Raw genomic sequence first — 16,271 nt, 5'->3', positions numbered from 1 at the left:
AGGTCTTTTGACCCGATTCCAATTGCCACTGGTTTTAAATAATAAATAAAGTATTTTAAGCTTTATAAGCTGTTCGGGAAATTCAGATTTCCTGTAGAACTCGAAAAGCCCTTTTAAAGTCTTTAAAATGACCGAAAAGCCCCTACGGGGCATAATATAAACTTAAACTCGTTACGGGCATTACGGAAGGTATCCTACTAATACCAAAATACTTTTAAGGCATATTGACTTAGGAAATAAGCATAGGACACTTATGGTTAACCGTTTCACCTATTTGCGCACACGGTACGGCTCATGGAACTAGTTTTCGTGCACTAGCCGATATGGGTCAAATTATATTATTTGAACCCCAAAATCCAGAGTATGAACTATAAACCCATATAAAACAAGTCATGAACTTGTTGGGTCCAAATCATACTCCATTCTCGGTTTTCGCCTTTTCGTGCGAATTAACCATATCTATGTATCGGAATCAACCGGTTTAAGCTACGGCTAATATAAGGACCGTTAGGATTCTAAGAGGTTAATTAAAACCTTCGTTCCAGATTAGGAGCCCCAGTAAAAGCTATCGGTGACTTGATCTAAATTAAGGATTTATACTTGCAAAGGTAAATACTTTAACTTATTTCCCCTATATGGGCTTGGGTTACGGTATATTAATACCGCTTGATTGAGCATTATATAATTCCATCGCTTAGGTGGTTAATTGATTAAATATGATCGGCTCATTTAAACAGTTTTGTTGCTTATAAGCCTTTGGGGGGTTTAATGACCGTTGTCCCGGATATCCTTGGCATCATTTTACGAAATGGCCACGACCATCGACATCCCGGTGTAGGCGTACACCCGGTATAAAGTGTCGACATTAAAAACTAAAAGACGTAGCCGTTGGTTTTTATACTACGGTTTTACGCAAACGTGGTGTGTCTATAAATCTTTAACCCGGCACGACCCGGGCTACTGAACGCATAAAAGAACATGTAAAACGTTCACGAGATCATTATGGATTTTCCCAAGTTATAAAGAGTTTGTGCCTTGTGCATTCAAATCAATTTTAATAAACATTTTCAAATGTGTCAGTTGAATGTATTTACCAGTGTAAACTGACGTATTTTCCCCAAAAAGATTAAGTGCAGGTACCTAAACGAAAATTGGCTGGTATTAGCTCCCTAGCGTCGTGATAAGTCTCGCAAGCTTGATTGCAGTATCTGATGGAACAATACTTTATGTTTATTTACGATCCACTATGGATATATTCAACCCCTTTAATACATTTTGATATTACAATTAGAGGTTGAAATTTATATATTTATCTTATGCTTCCGCTGTGCATTATATAATTGTGTGGTTTGACTATTTTGTTGCCAACATCGTCACGGTAATCCCCCACCGGGCCCACCGGTGAGACACGTGGAAATCGGGGTGTGACACGGAAGGACACTTACGTAAATCCTGCGTAAACCCCTCGCGTACCACTGTCCTCGGGGAAGGGCACTCACGTAAATCCTGCGTGACCTTGTACGTATTCCTGTTCTCGGATTAAGAAGAACACATGGTTGAAAATAGTCTAGTAAGTACATAATGGGAATCCCCCATTGTTAAGGATAAATGTGAGAATCCCTCACCAATAGTATATACTTGTATGGGAAGCCCCCACTAGATGAACATACATATTACTGTTACGAACTTACTTGTTGTGAACTCGCTCAACTAGTTTGTTGATTATTTGCTGCATGCTTTGCAGGGGCTTAGGTACTTTATGGAGCTTGCACAGGGAGGAGCAGGTCGTTGTGGGCAAAGGATCGTGAATGCTATTTGAACACTTATGATGTTTCACATATTATTAGTTATGTTTGGGTTTACTTAAATGCTTCCGCTATACTTAACTATATTACATGTTCAATATGATTGGTGGTTAAGATCCTGGTCATGTCACGCCTCCAAGCGGTGGTACTCCGCGGGTGGATTTTGGGGGTGTGACACATTGTTCTTGTTCTCTTCAACTGTGATTTGCTTTACAGCAGGAGTGGTTTCACTGTTTCCTTCTTTCAACAGAGGACAATCGCGCTTGAAATGTCCTAGTTTTTTGCAGTTGTAGCACCTCAGCTTAGATTTGTCAAAGCCATCTTTTCCAAGACCCAAACGCTTGCCTGTCTTGTCTTGAAATTTCTTTAACCTCAAAGTGATCATGGCCATTTGCCATTTCAGATCCATTTCCTCCATATCATCTGGATCAACCTGATACATGTCTTCAGCAGTGAACATCTCCTTTTTCAGTTCCCCAGACATTAGGGCTTCATAGCTGCTCAGGAATGTGTTGAAGAGTGCCACGTTTTCAGTGGACACTTTCAACGCTTGAGTGTCAACAGTGATAGTCTTCTCAACAAGTTGTGGGGCTTTTGATGCGCTTGCAGAAGAGTTCGCGTAGATTAAGTCAGAAGCTTGTGGAGTAATGCCCCCTGAAGCAAGAAATGCCACATTCTTCAATCCAGCTGAGGTTTGAGTTGACTTTGATTGATATCCAGCAGTGTTCATCTCTCTTTTGTTGACATCCATTTCAAAGGCTCTTAGGGTGTTGATCAGATCAGAAAGAGTGACAGGATTTGGATTGTTGAGGAAATCCTTCTTGATCATCATGCATTGTAGGCTCCATTCCTTGGGAAGTGAATCTAGTAGCTTCTTTATTGCAGCACGATTTGTGACAGGATTTCCCGCCTTCTTCATTTTGGTCATCATGTTCAGAAAGCGACTGATGTGGTCAGAAAGACTTTCTCCACGAACTCCACAAAACATGTCGTATTGTTTCTGCACCATATCTCTCTTGCTTTCGATCAGTTCTTCATTTCCTTCATAGTACTCAATCAATGCATTCCAGAGTGCATTTGCAGTTCGGTGTTCCTCAAACATGTTGCAGTCGTTGGTTGATAGAGCCATGGTTAGAGCAGCGTGAGCACGACGATCACGTTGGATAAGAGCCTTATCTTCATCAGTGAAGGTAGTAGCATCATTGTTAGCAACTACTGCATCTCCTCGAACTACCGTTGGAATATGGGGTCCAGCGGTGACAGAGAGCCACAGATTGTAGTCCGTGTACTCGAAGAACGATTGAATGCGAGTTTTCCAAGTGCTAAAGTCTTCAGCTCCTTTAAACTTTTGTGGACGAGTGGTGGTTCCAGTCTCAAGTTCCGCTTGAGCAATTGGACTTAGTTGATTCAACGACATCTTAGCTTGTTTTAGACAAATTTGAGCTGATCAGACGTTAAATTCGCTGAAGAGTCACAGAAAACCAGTAATAAACTTAATTTCGCCGATGACCGAAGACACTTGAACAGCTTCACTGACTGATCCTCGACCTTCGCTAGCATTTTTGGGCCGTCCTGCACGAGCGATCACGGTAATTTCGCTGACAAAACAGAACACAGACAATAGTTAGGTTAATTCCGCCGATAACCGTAATAAGAACGCTGTGGTTCAATATCACAGTTCTCGAAGTCGCCTTCGATAAGTTCGCTCAAGGGATACTAGACACTATTTCGCTTAAGGTCAGTAATTTCGCTCGAATGATGATCGGCGAAATTAGCGATTCTGCGATGTATTTCTCAGCAATTTGATCTAATTCGCTGTATTCAAAGCTATGTTCGCTATCTTCAAAAATGATTTTGTTATATTCAAAAATAATTTCGCCACATTCAAAAATTCTTCGCTGGCTTCAAACTAACTTCGCTGAACAGAGGGTTTAACACGAACTTAAACCCTCTAATCACCCAAAAACAGCTCAAAAACCATGTTTTGATACATCAAAATGTCCAAAATGACTCCCTAATCATGTATTAACAACAACCTATCGACTAACCACACCAAATCAATCCATTTGAGGTCCAAAAATTTTAAAACTTTGAAACTTTTGAAAAACCTTCAAAACTATGAAAAATCTTAACAAAAACACAACAACCAAGAGCACTAAGGCTCTGATACCAAATTGTATATCCCAAAACGTATCTGGATCACAGTGGTTGGTTGTTTTAACCCATAACACCTATTGATTAGGTGTTTGAGATATGAAAAGTTAAGAAGACTCAAAGATGAAGGTGAAGCTAAAGGATTAATGAATACAACAAGTGTTGTATTGAATCCAAACAATAAGATATAACAATAAACCACCTTGGATATCAGATTTGAGCACAAGATCAACACAAGAATGTAACAACACCAATATTCATTGAAGAGCCAAAAGCTTGAGTTTGTTACAAGGCATGGGCTATATATAGGGTGTTCCTGATCAGCCAGCAAATTTATAAATTTGCTGGAATCTTATCTACACTAGGTCAGGAACATTACTATTAGATAATTACAAAACAAGCCCTTGCACATTCTAATTAGCTACAAACTACTACTAAACTAATCCAGCACAAGTATCAACGATCTCAAAAGTTCTAACACAAAGTTTAAAGTCTACTAAAAATGATAAACATGGTGGTTAATGAATGAATATTAGTGTAAAACTCTTGGATCTTGTTTTGTTATGATTATTTTATGTTGGTTGATGTTAGTAGTAGTTCGGATCGTCATCTAACCCGGCTAGGTCATGTTCATAGAACATGAACTAGTGTATGTTAAAGTATGAACAGGACTAGATGATGAACACTACTACATATGAACATGAACTTGTGTAAAAGTGATTTTTCTTATATAATGAAGTTCTAAACTAGTAGATCTAAAGATCTACAAGTGGTATTTTTGAAGAACCAAGTGTAAAATGAAATCATGTTTAGAAGCCGGATCTTTCTTAAAACAAAGGTGATTTTGTGAACACACAAGTGTGTAGACACTTGTGTAACGAAAGGTTTTAACAAAGAATTATTTTTGTAATATTTGACCTAGAAGTTGTAAAAATGTATTTTCTTCAAGAATAAAGATCACAAGAAACCGACTTTATTTATAAAGATAGAAAGATCTACTACAAATATTGGAAGGTTACTACACACTTTTACATAACCCACAAGTTCATGTGTTTGCGATTTATGTCTATTTTGACTAGTTGATGGTTTGAGTATTGTTTGTTGTTGATTGAGAAAATTGTTGATTGGATTTTGAAAAGAAAATGATACGCTAGAAAGCGTGGCCACCTCCAGTTACAGAGGAAATTCTGGTGAAATTTTTCAGAAATATAACACTTGGAAAATATTATTACAGCAAGTGTTATGAATATATTTTTAACTTGTTTTCCCAAATAAATTTCGCCTTGATTTTATTACAAAACTTCTAAGTGTCGGAGGTGGGATTTTCACAAATAAAACTTGCTAAAATATATATTTAGAATATGTATTTTTCATAATAGCACTTGTGTAATTTTTATGATTATTTTGTGAACTACATAAATATTATTTTTAGAGTAAAAATAATATTACTGAAATACACTGAAAAGTAACAACTCCAAAATAATACGAACGCCTTCATAATATTTAAGTTACACCGGTATTATTATTATTACCACCTGAACTTTAACTGTAACTTAAGTATTTTCAGAAAATACTCTTAAACGCGTATTTTCACAAAAGTATTATTTTGGAAAATCATACGGAATAAAATATAATATTTTTGGGAAAAATATTTATATTTTGGAGAAAGAATTAAAATATATTTTAAGTGAGACTTAATAATATATTTTAAAGATACATAAACGCACATGTATGAAAACACCCATCCTTGGGAAGGAATATATTTACCAAATAATTACAAAGTGTAATCACGAAATAGTTGTCTAACTATTTCCCAAAAACTTAAACCTTAAGCTAAGGCACGGCCGTCCGTCTAATAGAAGTTAGTACGTGTAGGTCGTCGCACAGCAGGTTGACGGGAGATTCTAGTTAGAGACGCACTTTGGTGAGTTCATGTCCCCCTTTTCTCTTAACTGTTTTCAGTTTTCCTAAACTGCGGGGGTGAAATACATGTTACTATGATTACGAGTACTTCTACACATGGTATGATTAGCGTAAGGAGGGTTACTACTTAGATCATGTGAGTGGGTAGGCGGGAACTGAAGGCCATTAATCCTCAGTGTAGGACCGAGGGACAGTAGCGGTAGATCTATCTGGGTGTAGCGAGCCCAGCCCCAGGCCCAACAGAACGGACCTCGGGGTGACTTTGTGCCCGACGCAAAAATCTGCTAGGTTTGAGTCTTCCTACTGCACTTCACACATATCAATGGCCTTGCAAACCATTTGTGATCTCTTTATTTCCTTATTTGCTACATACCAGGGTTTTTATACTTACAAAGGTTTTACTTACTCACTACACATGAACTCGCTCAACAATTTTTGTTGATTTTTCCAACTTACATGTATTTCAGGGAACTAAGGATCTGGCACGGTATGCTACGTTTCCACGCTGCGTTAGAGTTATGGGATCATCCTCGTTTAGGGATTGCGACTTTTACCTGGACGAGTCGCAAGTCTTAAACGGTGTTTAATTTATGATGTGGTTGCGTCTTAAGAACAATGTTTTTATTTTGTAGTATTGTAAACTCGATGCATGTGTCTGCATTTCAAAACAATGTTGTGGTATTTTGTTTTTAAGACTTTAATTAATGGATGATTCTGCATGGTTTTACTTTCATATAGCTTTGTTGTGATTAAGCTATGGTATTAAGAAGTCACACCAAATTAACCCACGCTTCCGCAAAGCCAGGGTGTGACAGGATCGGTACAGAACGAGAACGGGATCGATATTTGATACCAAATGGTCTATCTCTAATTCATCTTTTGTCCATATGCATGCATCAATATCATGTGATTACAACATATCCACGTGACCTATCCATACAACCATCTTCATGCAATGCCTAAACAAATTGATACCCTTATTTTTCCTAACATCACATATGCCACTCTTTAACCATTATATTTGACCATAATACCAAATTCACTTTTTCACATGAATCAAACGTCACTGACTTTTTAGGATTTTCTCTTCCATATGACCTATTTAGTAGCATCCATATTGGTTTCTATCTTCATTAAATTAAATATGGGAACTTTCTATCTTCAATAAATAGGGGACTAAACTTTCCTTCGTTGGGGACTCTCTTTCGCTTCTCGCCTTTTTACTGCCATTGCAGCCCAGCGAGGGGCTGCTCCCCTTCTCGGTAAACGACTTTCAAAACCGTGGCTCTGATACCACTTGTTCTGGGTAGAAGATCTGAGAGATGAATACAAACGAGATTCACTAAGGTGCTGTTTGTTTTTTCTGCGGGAAAAGGTCTGCAGTCTGCGGACCACATCTGCAGGCATCTGCAGAAGAAGAGGTGGACCAAATGTCTGCAGTCTGCAAGGAGAAGAGGGTTTGATTTTTTACTTCTACAAAACCCTTTCTCACACACACAACACACACACTGGTCTCTCTCTCTCCTCCCTCGATCTCTCTCTCTGCCCTCATCTACCACCACCACCGTCACCACTACACCACCGTCACCACTACACCACAGCCACCACCGTCACCACTCTTCTCTCTCTCTGCCCTCATCTACCACCACCACCGTCACCACTACACCACCGCCACCACCGTCACCACTACACCACCGCCACCACCGTTACCACTACACCACAGCCACCACCGTCACCACTCTTCTCTCTCTCTGCCCTCATCTACCGCCGTCGCAACCACCACCACCACAGAACACCCACCCCTGTCGAAACCACCACCACCACCAGTGAACACCCACCCCCGTCGCAACCACCACTACCACCATAGAACACTCCTCTCTCTCTCTCTCTCTCTGCGATGAAGATGATGGTGGATTTGGAGGTTTCGATTTGGGGGTTTTATTTGCAGATGAAGGCAGAGAGAGAGAGATCGAGGGAGGAGAGAGAGATCGTGGATTTGGGGGTTTCGATTTGGGGATTGACAGTGACGATGGTGGTGGGTTTTAACGGCGGAGGAGAGAGAGGGTGTCGGAGATGGAGGTGTTCTTGATTCTGTTGATTTGAGGGTGTCGAAGGAACATGAACAGGGGTTTATGGTGTTCGTTGATTCTGTTGATTTGTGGAGGTGGTGGCGGAGCAGGGGTGGGAGGTGCTGGCGGAGTGGAGGTGGGCGGCGGAGGTGGAGGTGGTGGCAGAGGAGGTGGTGTCTGGAGGGAGAAGAGGAGAAGGTGAGAAGAGGTGAGCAGACCATAGAAGACATGGGTCAATATCTGTGCCAAGAAGAGGTCTCGCAGACCTTTTTTAATGAAAGGTCTGCGAGAAAACAAACAAGCTGCAGCACTTAAACGTCTGCGCGCGTCTGCGCGACGCAGACATAAGTGGCCAGAAGTGCTTCGGGCCAAAAAACAAACACCACCTAATTCTTTCTACCAATTTTTTTGTGAATGAATAAAAATACATGACATAAGGAATATAAACACCCAAAACATTCTACTCCTACCAGGACTCTTACTTTTACTCATACTTATCCCTAAACAATTAGAAACTAAAGCAAACTAATACTTAGGATAATTAAGGGCTCTTACTTTTACTCATACTTAGCCCTAAACAATTAGAAACTAAATCAAACTAATACTTAGGATAATTCAAATAATAATTATATACAAATAATTATTATTTTACTCGTTTAATCCTTCGACTTAAGATCTCCTTCAGAACGCCCCTTTGAGATCAACCGAACCTCCATGTTGATGTTGTAACTTTATCAATTAAGTCATTGAGTTTATGCTTGATCAAGAATAGAGCAAAAAAATGGTGGTATAATCACCCATGTTTTTCGGGATTAATCTCATGCTATGAATGTTGAAGACACTGATAATCCTTTAATTTCGGATGAAATCAAGAAATTATAATAATTTTTTTTTAATAACGTTTCCATATAATCACCCATGTTTTTATAACTTAGGGGTTGTTTGGCTCCTCCTGAATGGTTAAGTGCTGAATTAGTAAGGCATCTGAACTATTAAAAGCCAATATAATGCTTAACCATTCAGAGGCAAATGTCTGACCAATTAAGATTATAGGTCTTAACCATTCAGACTCAGTATAATGCTTAACCATTCTGAGACAAATGTCTGAACCATTCAGACATCTGCTTCCAAAACAAACAGTCTGAACCATTAAGTGTTGAACTAGTAAGAGGTCTGAACCATTAAGAGCTTAACAAACAACCCCTTAGTTATTATTAGAATGTTTTTTTCTTTTCACATTTAGCTCCTCCTACTTGTTAAGTTTAAAAGGAATAATGAGTTTAAATAATCTTAACTATTGTTAATCGGTCGTCACCAGTCCCAACTACACCACTTTCAATCCTAATTATTAATATATTGACCTCTAATTGACCCTGAATAATGAAATGCTAACACCGTTAATTGTCAATCGTAGGAAAAACGTTTTTGGTCAGAAAAATGTTTCTAAAGGTTTTATCTAAGTTACAAATATGTTTGGGACGAAAATTTTGAGTTTTTTGGCCAAAAAGGAGTTTTCCGAGGACCTCAAATTCGGGCTTTTACTTGAAAAATGTTCCTAAAGGTCTGATCTAAGGTTACAAAGATGTTTAGGACAAAAAGGTTGAGTTTTCTGCCCAAAAAGTGTTGGAAATTTAGTGAAAATGAGTTTTTCACTAAATATTTTGGACATCAATAATGTTTATATATGTGTTGTATAAATAATTATTTATGGGTTTGTGTTCAAACTATGTCCAAATAGAGCTAAGATGAATGAGATATCGAAGCTTGAAGTTGTATGTTTGGAACAAACAAAGATGAATAATATGGATTAGTTTTGTCAACTTGTCCCACATAGGTGGGATGACAAAACTTAAAGTGGTATATAAGAAGGAGCACTCCTTGAAAGGCAAACACTAGTGGGGACCCAAAGGGTGCATCGCACCTGCGCACATGCACGCGTGACGTGGGCTATAAGCCCAATGTGGTGCACTTTGAACTTCACACACCACCATTGTATTTTCGCCCATGAGCGCGTGGTCAGATAATGGCGGGTCCGCTTATGGTGCACCTTTGGGTGGCGTAGGCGAATGCTATGGCATGGCACATGTCGATGCGGCTCGAGCTCCTTAGGGCGCGCGAGTGTGAATGGCGCATGACCAGGTGACGTCCTAGTATGCGTAGCGGCATCCGCATGGCGCAAGGCTATGTGTCCGCGCGGGTTCTAGTGTGGTGTGCGCGTATAGCCTACGCGCACGCGCGACCAGGAAAAACTGGTCAACCACGAGTGAATGGTCTCAACTCATTTAATTCTGTCATGAATGCAAATGAGCGTTTCGAGTTGACCATTTTAATCCATTTGATTGAACTTTAATATTGTTTGTTACAATATTAAATATCTTGTTTAGTACAAGATTAATGAGAAATTAAACCCTATTCATTACAAGGTTTATTATCTTGTTTAATGGGGTTGTCTAAGCCTTCTTTGTGTGGATATAAAATGAGCATGGAAGTTCATTTTGAAGACAGACGAAAAGTCCCACACACGCATAGAAGTCCTACGGTTCCAAAGAAATTTAGAGAAGAGTATTCTCTAAATTATTTCTCAACTTCATCTTTGTTTCATGGAAATTTAGAGAAGAGCTTTCTCTAAATTGTTTTTAGACAACTTAATTTTTCTATGTTAAGAACACCATGTTACCCGGTGTAACCTCGAGCATGAGTGCCATCTCCGGCAGTACAACTACTGCTTCGGTTGTTGTACCCTGGGAGACAGAACCGTCTGAGAGGAGGCGCGGAATCTGTTTTAAGGGAAGCGTGTTGAACACGTGCCTCAACCAAAACCGTCAACGATATTTTACTTGTCTTGTAGTGGAGTCTCAGCCAAGAAGGATTGCACAAGAAGGTGTGGTTGAAGTTCTTCCAAAGACATCGACTTGAATCATGATTGGTACAATTAAATTGTATGTACATTTGTTTATTTAGTTTATGTAACCGGTATTGTACTAGAAAAATTTCCCACAAATAACGAGAGTCTCGTTATTATATATTTTGTAATATATTTTATTGAAAACGTGAACCTAGTTCCTACAATCTTAAAACAGACTTTCGTGAAGATTGTTGCTACAATCTTAAATCCCTTCTCTTCGAGGATTTAGGTTCACGAAAGTTAAATTATTTAATGGGATTTTTTTTAAAATCTTGTAAATATTTTTTTTTGGGGAATATATATGTAGTACAAACGAGTCGGATTAATTTTATGATTGGAGTACAATCTTTAATCTGAATACCGTGTTACAAAAACGAACGTTTTGATTCAACTTTGGAGTTCATGGTTTTTGTTCGTGTTTAGATAAAACCGAACCATATACAAAATAATATGTATTTCAATAGGTTGTGAAATACTAAATTTTCTAATAAGCATATTAGAAAAATTATTTTATAACCCTTTAGAAAAGTGTTTGTAACGTTTAATATATTTTTAATAAGCTTTTAGTAACCATAATTGACATATTAATGTTGGTTTTAAAATTATTGAAATATATTTATTTTCTAATTAGCATATTAGAAAATAATTATTTTATAAAATAACTAGTTTTAATATTTTCTAACGAGCGTGTTAGAAACGTTGTTGAAAGAATAACGACATTAAAACTTTTTATCTCTAACGAGCGTGTTAGAATTGTATAGAATGATTAGTTTTAATATCATCTTTTATATCTAATGAGCATGCTAGATACGATGATTGTGTAAAACTAACGTGTTAAAAGACGATTAGATTTTCTAACGAGCGTGCTATAAAATATACGTTTAGATTTTCTAACGACCATGTTAGAAAATATTATTATTTCAAATAATTACCGATGAGCGTGTTGGAGACAATTATTTTGGATAATAAACCTTGTAACGGTTTCGTCTAAACTTTTAAATTTCTAACGAGTGAGTTAGAAACGGATTTTTTCCACATATGTTTAAACGACTTTTATTTGTTTATTTCTAATGAGCGTATTAGAAATAGTTTATAATTTTGTTTTATAAACTTCGAAACAAATTTTGTAATCGAATATTTCTAACAAGCGTGTTAGAAACGATTTAAAGAGTTTGATAGTTGCTTATTTTCTAACGAGCGTGTTAGAAACGATTAAATGACTTTGTCAATTGTTTATTTCTAACAAGCGGGTTAGAAAACGTTTATTTTATATAAACTAAAAACGGCTTATGGCAATAAATAATCGTCTAATTTTCTAATGGGCATATTAAAATTAGTTTATCTTATAACCAACTATTTTAACGATTTGCAATCGTTAATTTCTAACGAGCGGGTTAGAACCGGGTTAACTATGATAAACTATTTAAGATGATTTGTAATCATTTTATATATTTTCTAACGAGCGTGTTAGAAAAGATTTGTGTTTATTTCTAACGAGCATGTTAGAAAACGTTTATTTAAATAAACAAAAAGGGAATAAATGTATTTGTTTTATTTCTAACAAGCGCGTTAGAAGCGATTTACTTTATAAAAACCGAATATTTCGAATGTTTGTTCAACTTTTAAATTCCAATTAGCATATTAGAATTGGTTATCATACAAACCACTCATTTTAACGATTGGTAATCATTATTGTCAAACAGCGGTTAGAAATGGTTTGAATATGATAAACTAATTATTAAAACGATGTGTATTCGTTTTATTTTCAAACGAGCGAGTTTGAAATTGTTTTATTTAATAAACTATTATAAGGTTTTGATTTGTAATCAAAACATAAATATATAGTTTATTTTTAAAACACTTGCAAAAACGAGAATGTTTTGAATGAATAAAACATGTCTTTGCGAAGTATAAGTGATTCGATACTTCCACGAGAAGTATAACGTCTTGAACCATATAATAGTCTTGGAGAGACTATTTTGTGAAAAACAACTCGATGTTGTTAAAGACATAATAAGTTGCTTAACTACTTGCGAGTAGTTAATTGTAAACAACTTTATACTTTGGAAAACTTGTGATTATTCAAGTTTAGAGTTCCAAGATGAGGGAGTATCTCAAAACATGACACCGAACGAAATAATTGCGTTTATTTTGGACAAAAGTGTTGAAGATAATAACACTTTGGCATTTGATGTTTAGACATCTTTAGTGTATCCGTTTTACTTGTGTCCACTTTTATTTTATTATAAATGAGTTTATTTCACATAAACAAATGGTTTAAATATAATAAAAAATAAATATTTATTTTGGACTACTAATAATTTGTCAAAAGGATATACATTTTGGTACTAAGTGTAAAACGTAATTTACACAAACACAACGAGCGGGTTGTGATCATGACTTATGTAATAAGTCACAAATCAAACATCAAATGCATAACGGCGTCATGAGAAACGTGGTGAATGGTTTGAGATGACATGCACGAAAACAAGATATGTCATCTAATGTTGAGAGCATCAACATGGAAATGCACATGTAAGTTTTCAAAGAATACAACATATGAAAGAAATATATGTTATTATTGTAAATGATTTTAATAAATTTAGCAAATTTATTAACGCAAATTTACAATAGTGATGGACTTGTAGATGCTTCTACCACCATCAATGTTGTTTAAACTATGTTGAGGCTTGGTCCTCAATTTGGGAGAGTATCCCAATACATGGTATTAATGAAACAACAACGTAAATGTATATATCACTATAGGCATACGTGAATGCTTTGTTGTTGAGAGTCAATCTAATTGGCTATATCTCAAGACTCAAGTGATTTTATACAAAGATTTTTCATCAAAGTGACTTGGATTAAGACTTACGTTTAAGTTTTTAGGAAGTCAATGGTGAAGCCTTGGAGATAAAAGGGAAACGAGTTATGACCCTAATGGATGAAGTTAACTATGGTTTTGAGGCCTTCCTAAAACCGATGGTTTTGGAATGGTGAAATAAAATTTCATTATTGTGTCTAAACTAAGAAACGAATGTTCGGAAGAGATAGTGCGTTATCTCTTAAGGATGTGAAGAATCGGAATGATGCATCTTCTGTTCACATGCTAGAGTATTGTGGTCTAAAGCATGCTAGACTAATACTTGTTAATTTATATGCTCGACGGAGATTAAATTAACTTTAAACATTCAAAATATGTGATGACACAAGAACGAATTTTTTGCTAAACAAAACTATAAATATAACTTCATTAAAATGCAAGCAATGTGGGGGGAGGAACCATTTAAGAAACAAACCCTTTAGGGTATGAAGAAATGGTAGTTGAGAAGTTTTCTCAAACTCGAAATGAAAGGGAGAACCTTTCATCACCCCATTTGTATGTTATCCAATTACACTTAAATGTGGGGGTGACTTGCATTTGAATGTGGAAATGGGAGTTGAGAAGTTTTATCAAACTCGAAATGAAAGGGAGAACCTTTCATCGCCCCATTTGGATGCTATCCAGTTACACTTAAATGTGGGGGTGACTTGCATGTATTGAAACGCATGACCAAGTGGAGTACACAATGGTTATATGGAGTCAATCTAGATTGGACTCGAATGGCAATTGGTTAGATTCAAAATCTAGTAAGATGTCAGTCATAACACACCAAAGGCATGGTGAAAACGTGTCTAGCCATGAATTGAATTTCATGTCATTCTAAAGACAAGTTACATAACTGGATCTAGGTTGAGATCACGAGTTATAAGTCTTATGAATCGACTAAAAGGCAAAAGTGACTGGCGAGTCAAGAACACGTTAGAAAAACTGATCTAAACTGAAAATTATTATTGTTGACTTAGCAAAGTCAACAAATAATTTTAGATCCAACAACCAGTGGGTTGATAAGAGATCAAGTTGTAGAATGAGACTAAAGCCCATGAAAAAGGGACATGAGGGAAACCTAACCTAGTTGACTGGAGATCCCAAGATCTAGGTTCAATAGGCCAACTTAATCATGAACCGAAGGGTAGTCACTGTGGGGGCATAGCTAATATATATATGTTTATGTATAAGCTAGTGTGTGTGTTCATATATCCCCCTAAAACTATAAAAGGGTGTTTAAATACGTCCTATTCCATTCCTATAATATTCAGTGACATTGTTGTGAGGCTAAGCATAATATATGGCTAATTGATTTGTGGAAATCATAGTAAGCCATAATGCTTTTAATGATTCAAAGGAATCACCTATGTGAGAGAGAAGTAGGGTCGCTTCGAATGGCATTGTGGGGTGCGCAATCCTAGAGCTCTCGCAGAACCAGGCTAGTGTTCCAGGACCATAATAGGACACGATAATGAGGGGATGGCCCGGCTAGGGAAAGTATTGTGTGAATATATATTGTCGTTTACACAAATGGGGGGTTGTTCAAGGACATCACGTCTACAAAACCCTAGTAGGCTAAGTAAGCTTCACAAAGGAAGGTTCAAAGGCAAAACCTATCGATCCTGCAATACTCGACTGTCGAGGTTTCATCGGGGAATTTTGTGTGTTTATCGATCTCCATTCATGTGGGGGATTGTTGGAAATTTAGTGAAAATAAGTTTTTCACTAAATATTTTGGACATCAATAATATTTATATATGTGTTATATAAATAATTATTTATGGGTTTGTGTTCAAACTATGTCCAAATAGAGCTAAGATGAATGAGATATCGAAGCTTGAAGTTGTATGTTTGGAACAAACAAAGATGAATAATATGGATTAGTTTTGTCAACTTGTCCCACATAGCGGGGTTGACAAAACTTAAAGTGGTATATAAGGAGGAGCACTCCTTGAAAGGCAAACACTAGTGGGGACCCAAAGGGTGCATCGCACCTGCGCACATGCGTGCGTGACGTGGGCTATAAGCCCAATGTGGCGCACTTTGAACTTCACACACCACCTTTGTATTTTTGCCCATGAGTGCGTGGTCAGATAATGGCGGGTCCGCTTATGGCGCACCTTTGGGTGGCGTAGGCGAATGCTATGGCATGGCACATGTCGATGCGGCGCGAGCTCCTTAGGGCGCGCGAGTGTGAATGGTGCATGACCAGGTGGCGTCCTGGTATGCGTAGCGGCATCCGCATGGCGCAAGGCTATGTGTCCACGCGGGTTCTAGTGTGGTGCGCGCGTATAGCCTACGCGCACACGCGACCAGGAAAAACCGGTCAACCACGAGTGCATGGTCTCAACTCATTTAATTCTGTCATGAATGAAAATGAGCGTTTCGAGTTGACCATTTTAATCCATTTGATTGAACTTTAATATTGTCTGTTACAATATTAAATATCTTGTTTAGTACAAGATTAATGAGAAGTTAAACCCTATTCATTACAAGGTTTATTATCTTGTTTAATGGGGTTGACTAAGCCTTCTTTGTGTGGATAT

The 16,271-nt window shown here is 37.3% G+C and overlaps 1 protein-coding gene across 1 annotated transcript in view; it reads right to left on the bottom strand.

Annotated features, from left to right (window-relative positions):
• Positions 1-3,222, bottom strand: part of LOC118480154 — a 28,847-nt gene extending 25,625 nt beyond the window's left edge. Inside the window, exons 1-2 of the mRNA XM_035974863.1 lie at positions 2,964-3,222; positions 2,239-2,846 (exon numbers count right to left, since the gene is read on the bottom strand). Coding sequence (XP_035830756.1) covers positions 2,239-2,846; positions 2,964-3,222 — 867 coding nt within the window. The remainder of the gene's footprint in view (positions 1-2,238; positions 2,847-2,963) is intronic.
• Positions 3,223-16,271: the final 13,049 nt, after the last annotated feature.

Source organism: Helianthus annuus, chromosome 7 (genome assembly GCF_002127325.2).
Source record: "Helianthus annuus cultivar XRQ/B chromosome 7, HanXRQr2.0-SUNRISE, whole genome shotgun sequence".
Classification (NCBI taxonomy): domain Eukaryota; kingdom Viridiplantae; phylum Streptophyta; class Magnoliopsida; order Asterales; family Asteraceae; genus Helianthus; species Helianthus annuus.
This window is presented reverse-complemented; position numbering and strand designations above follow the sequence as displayed.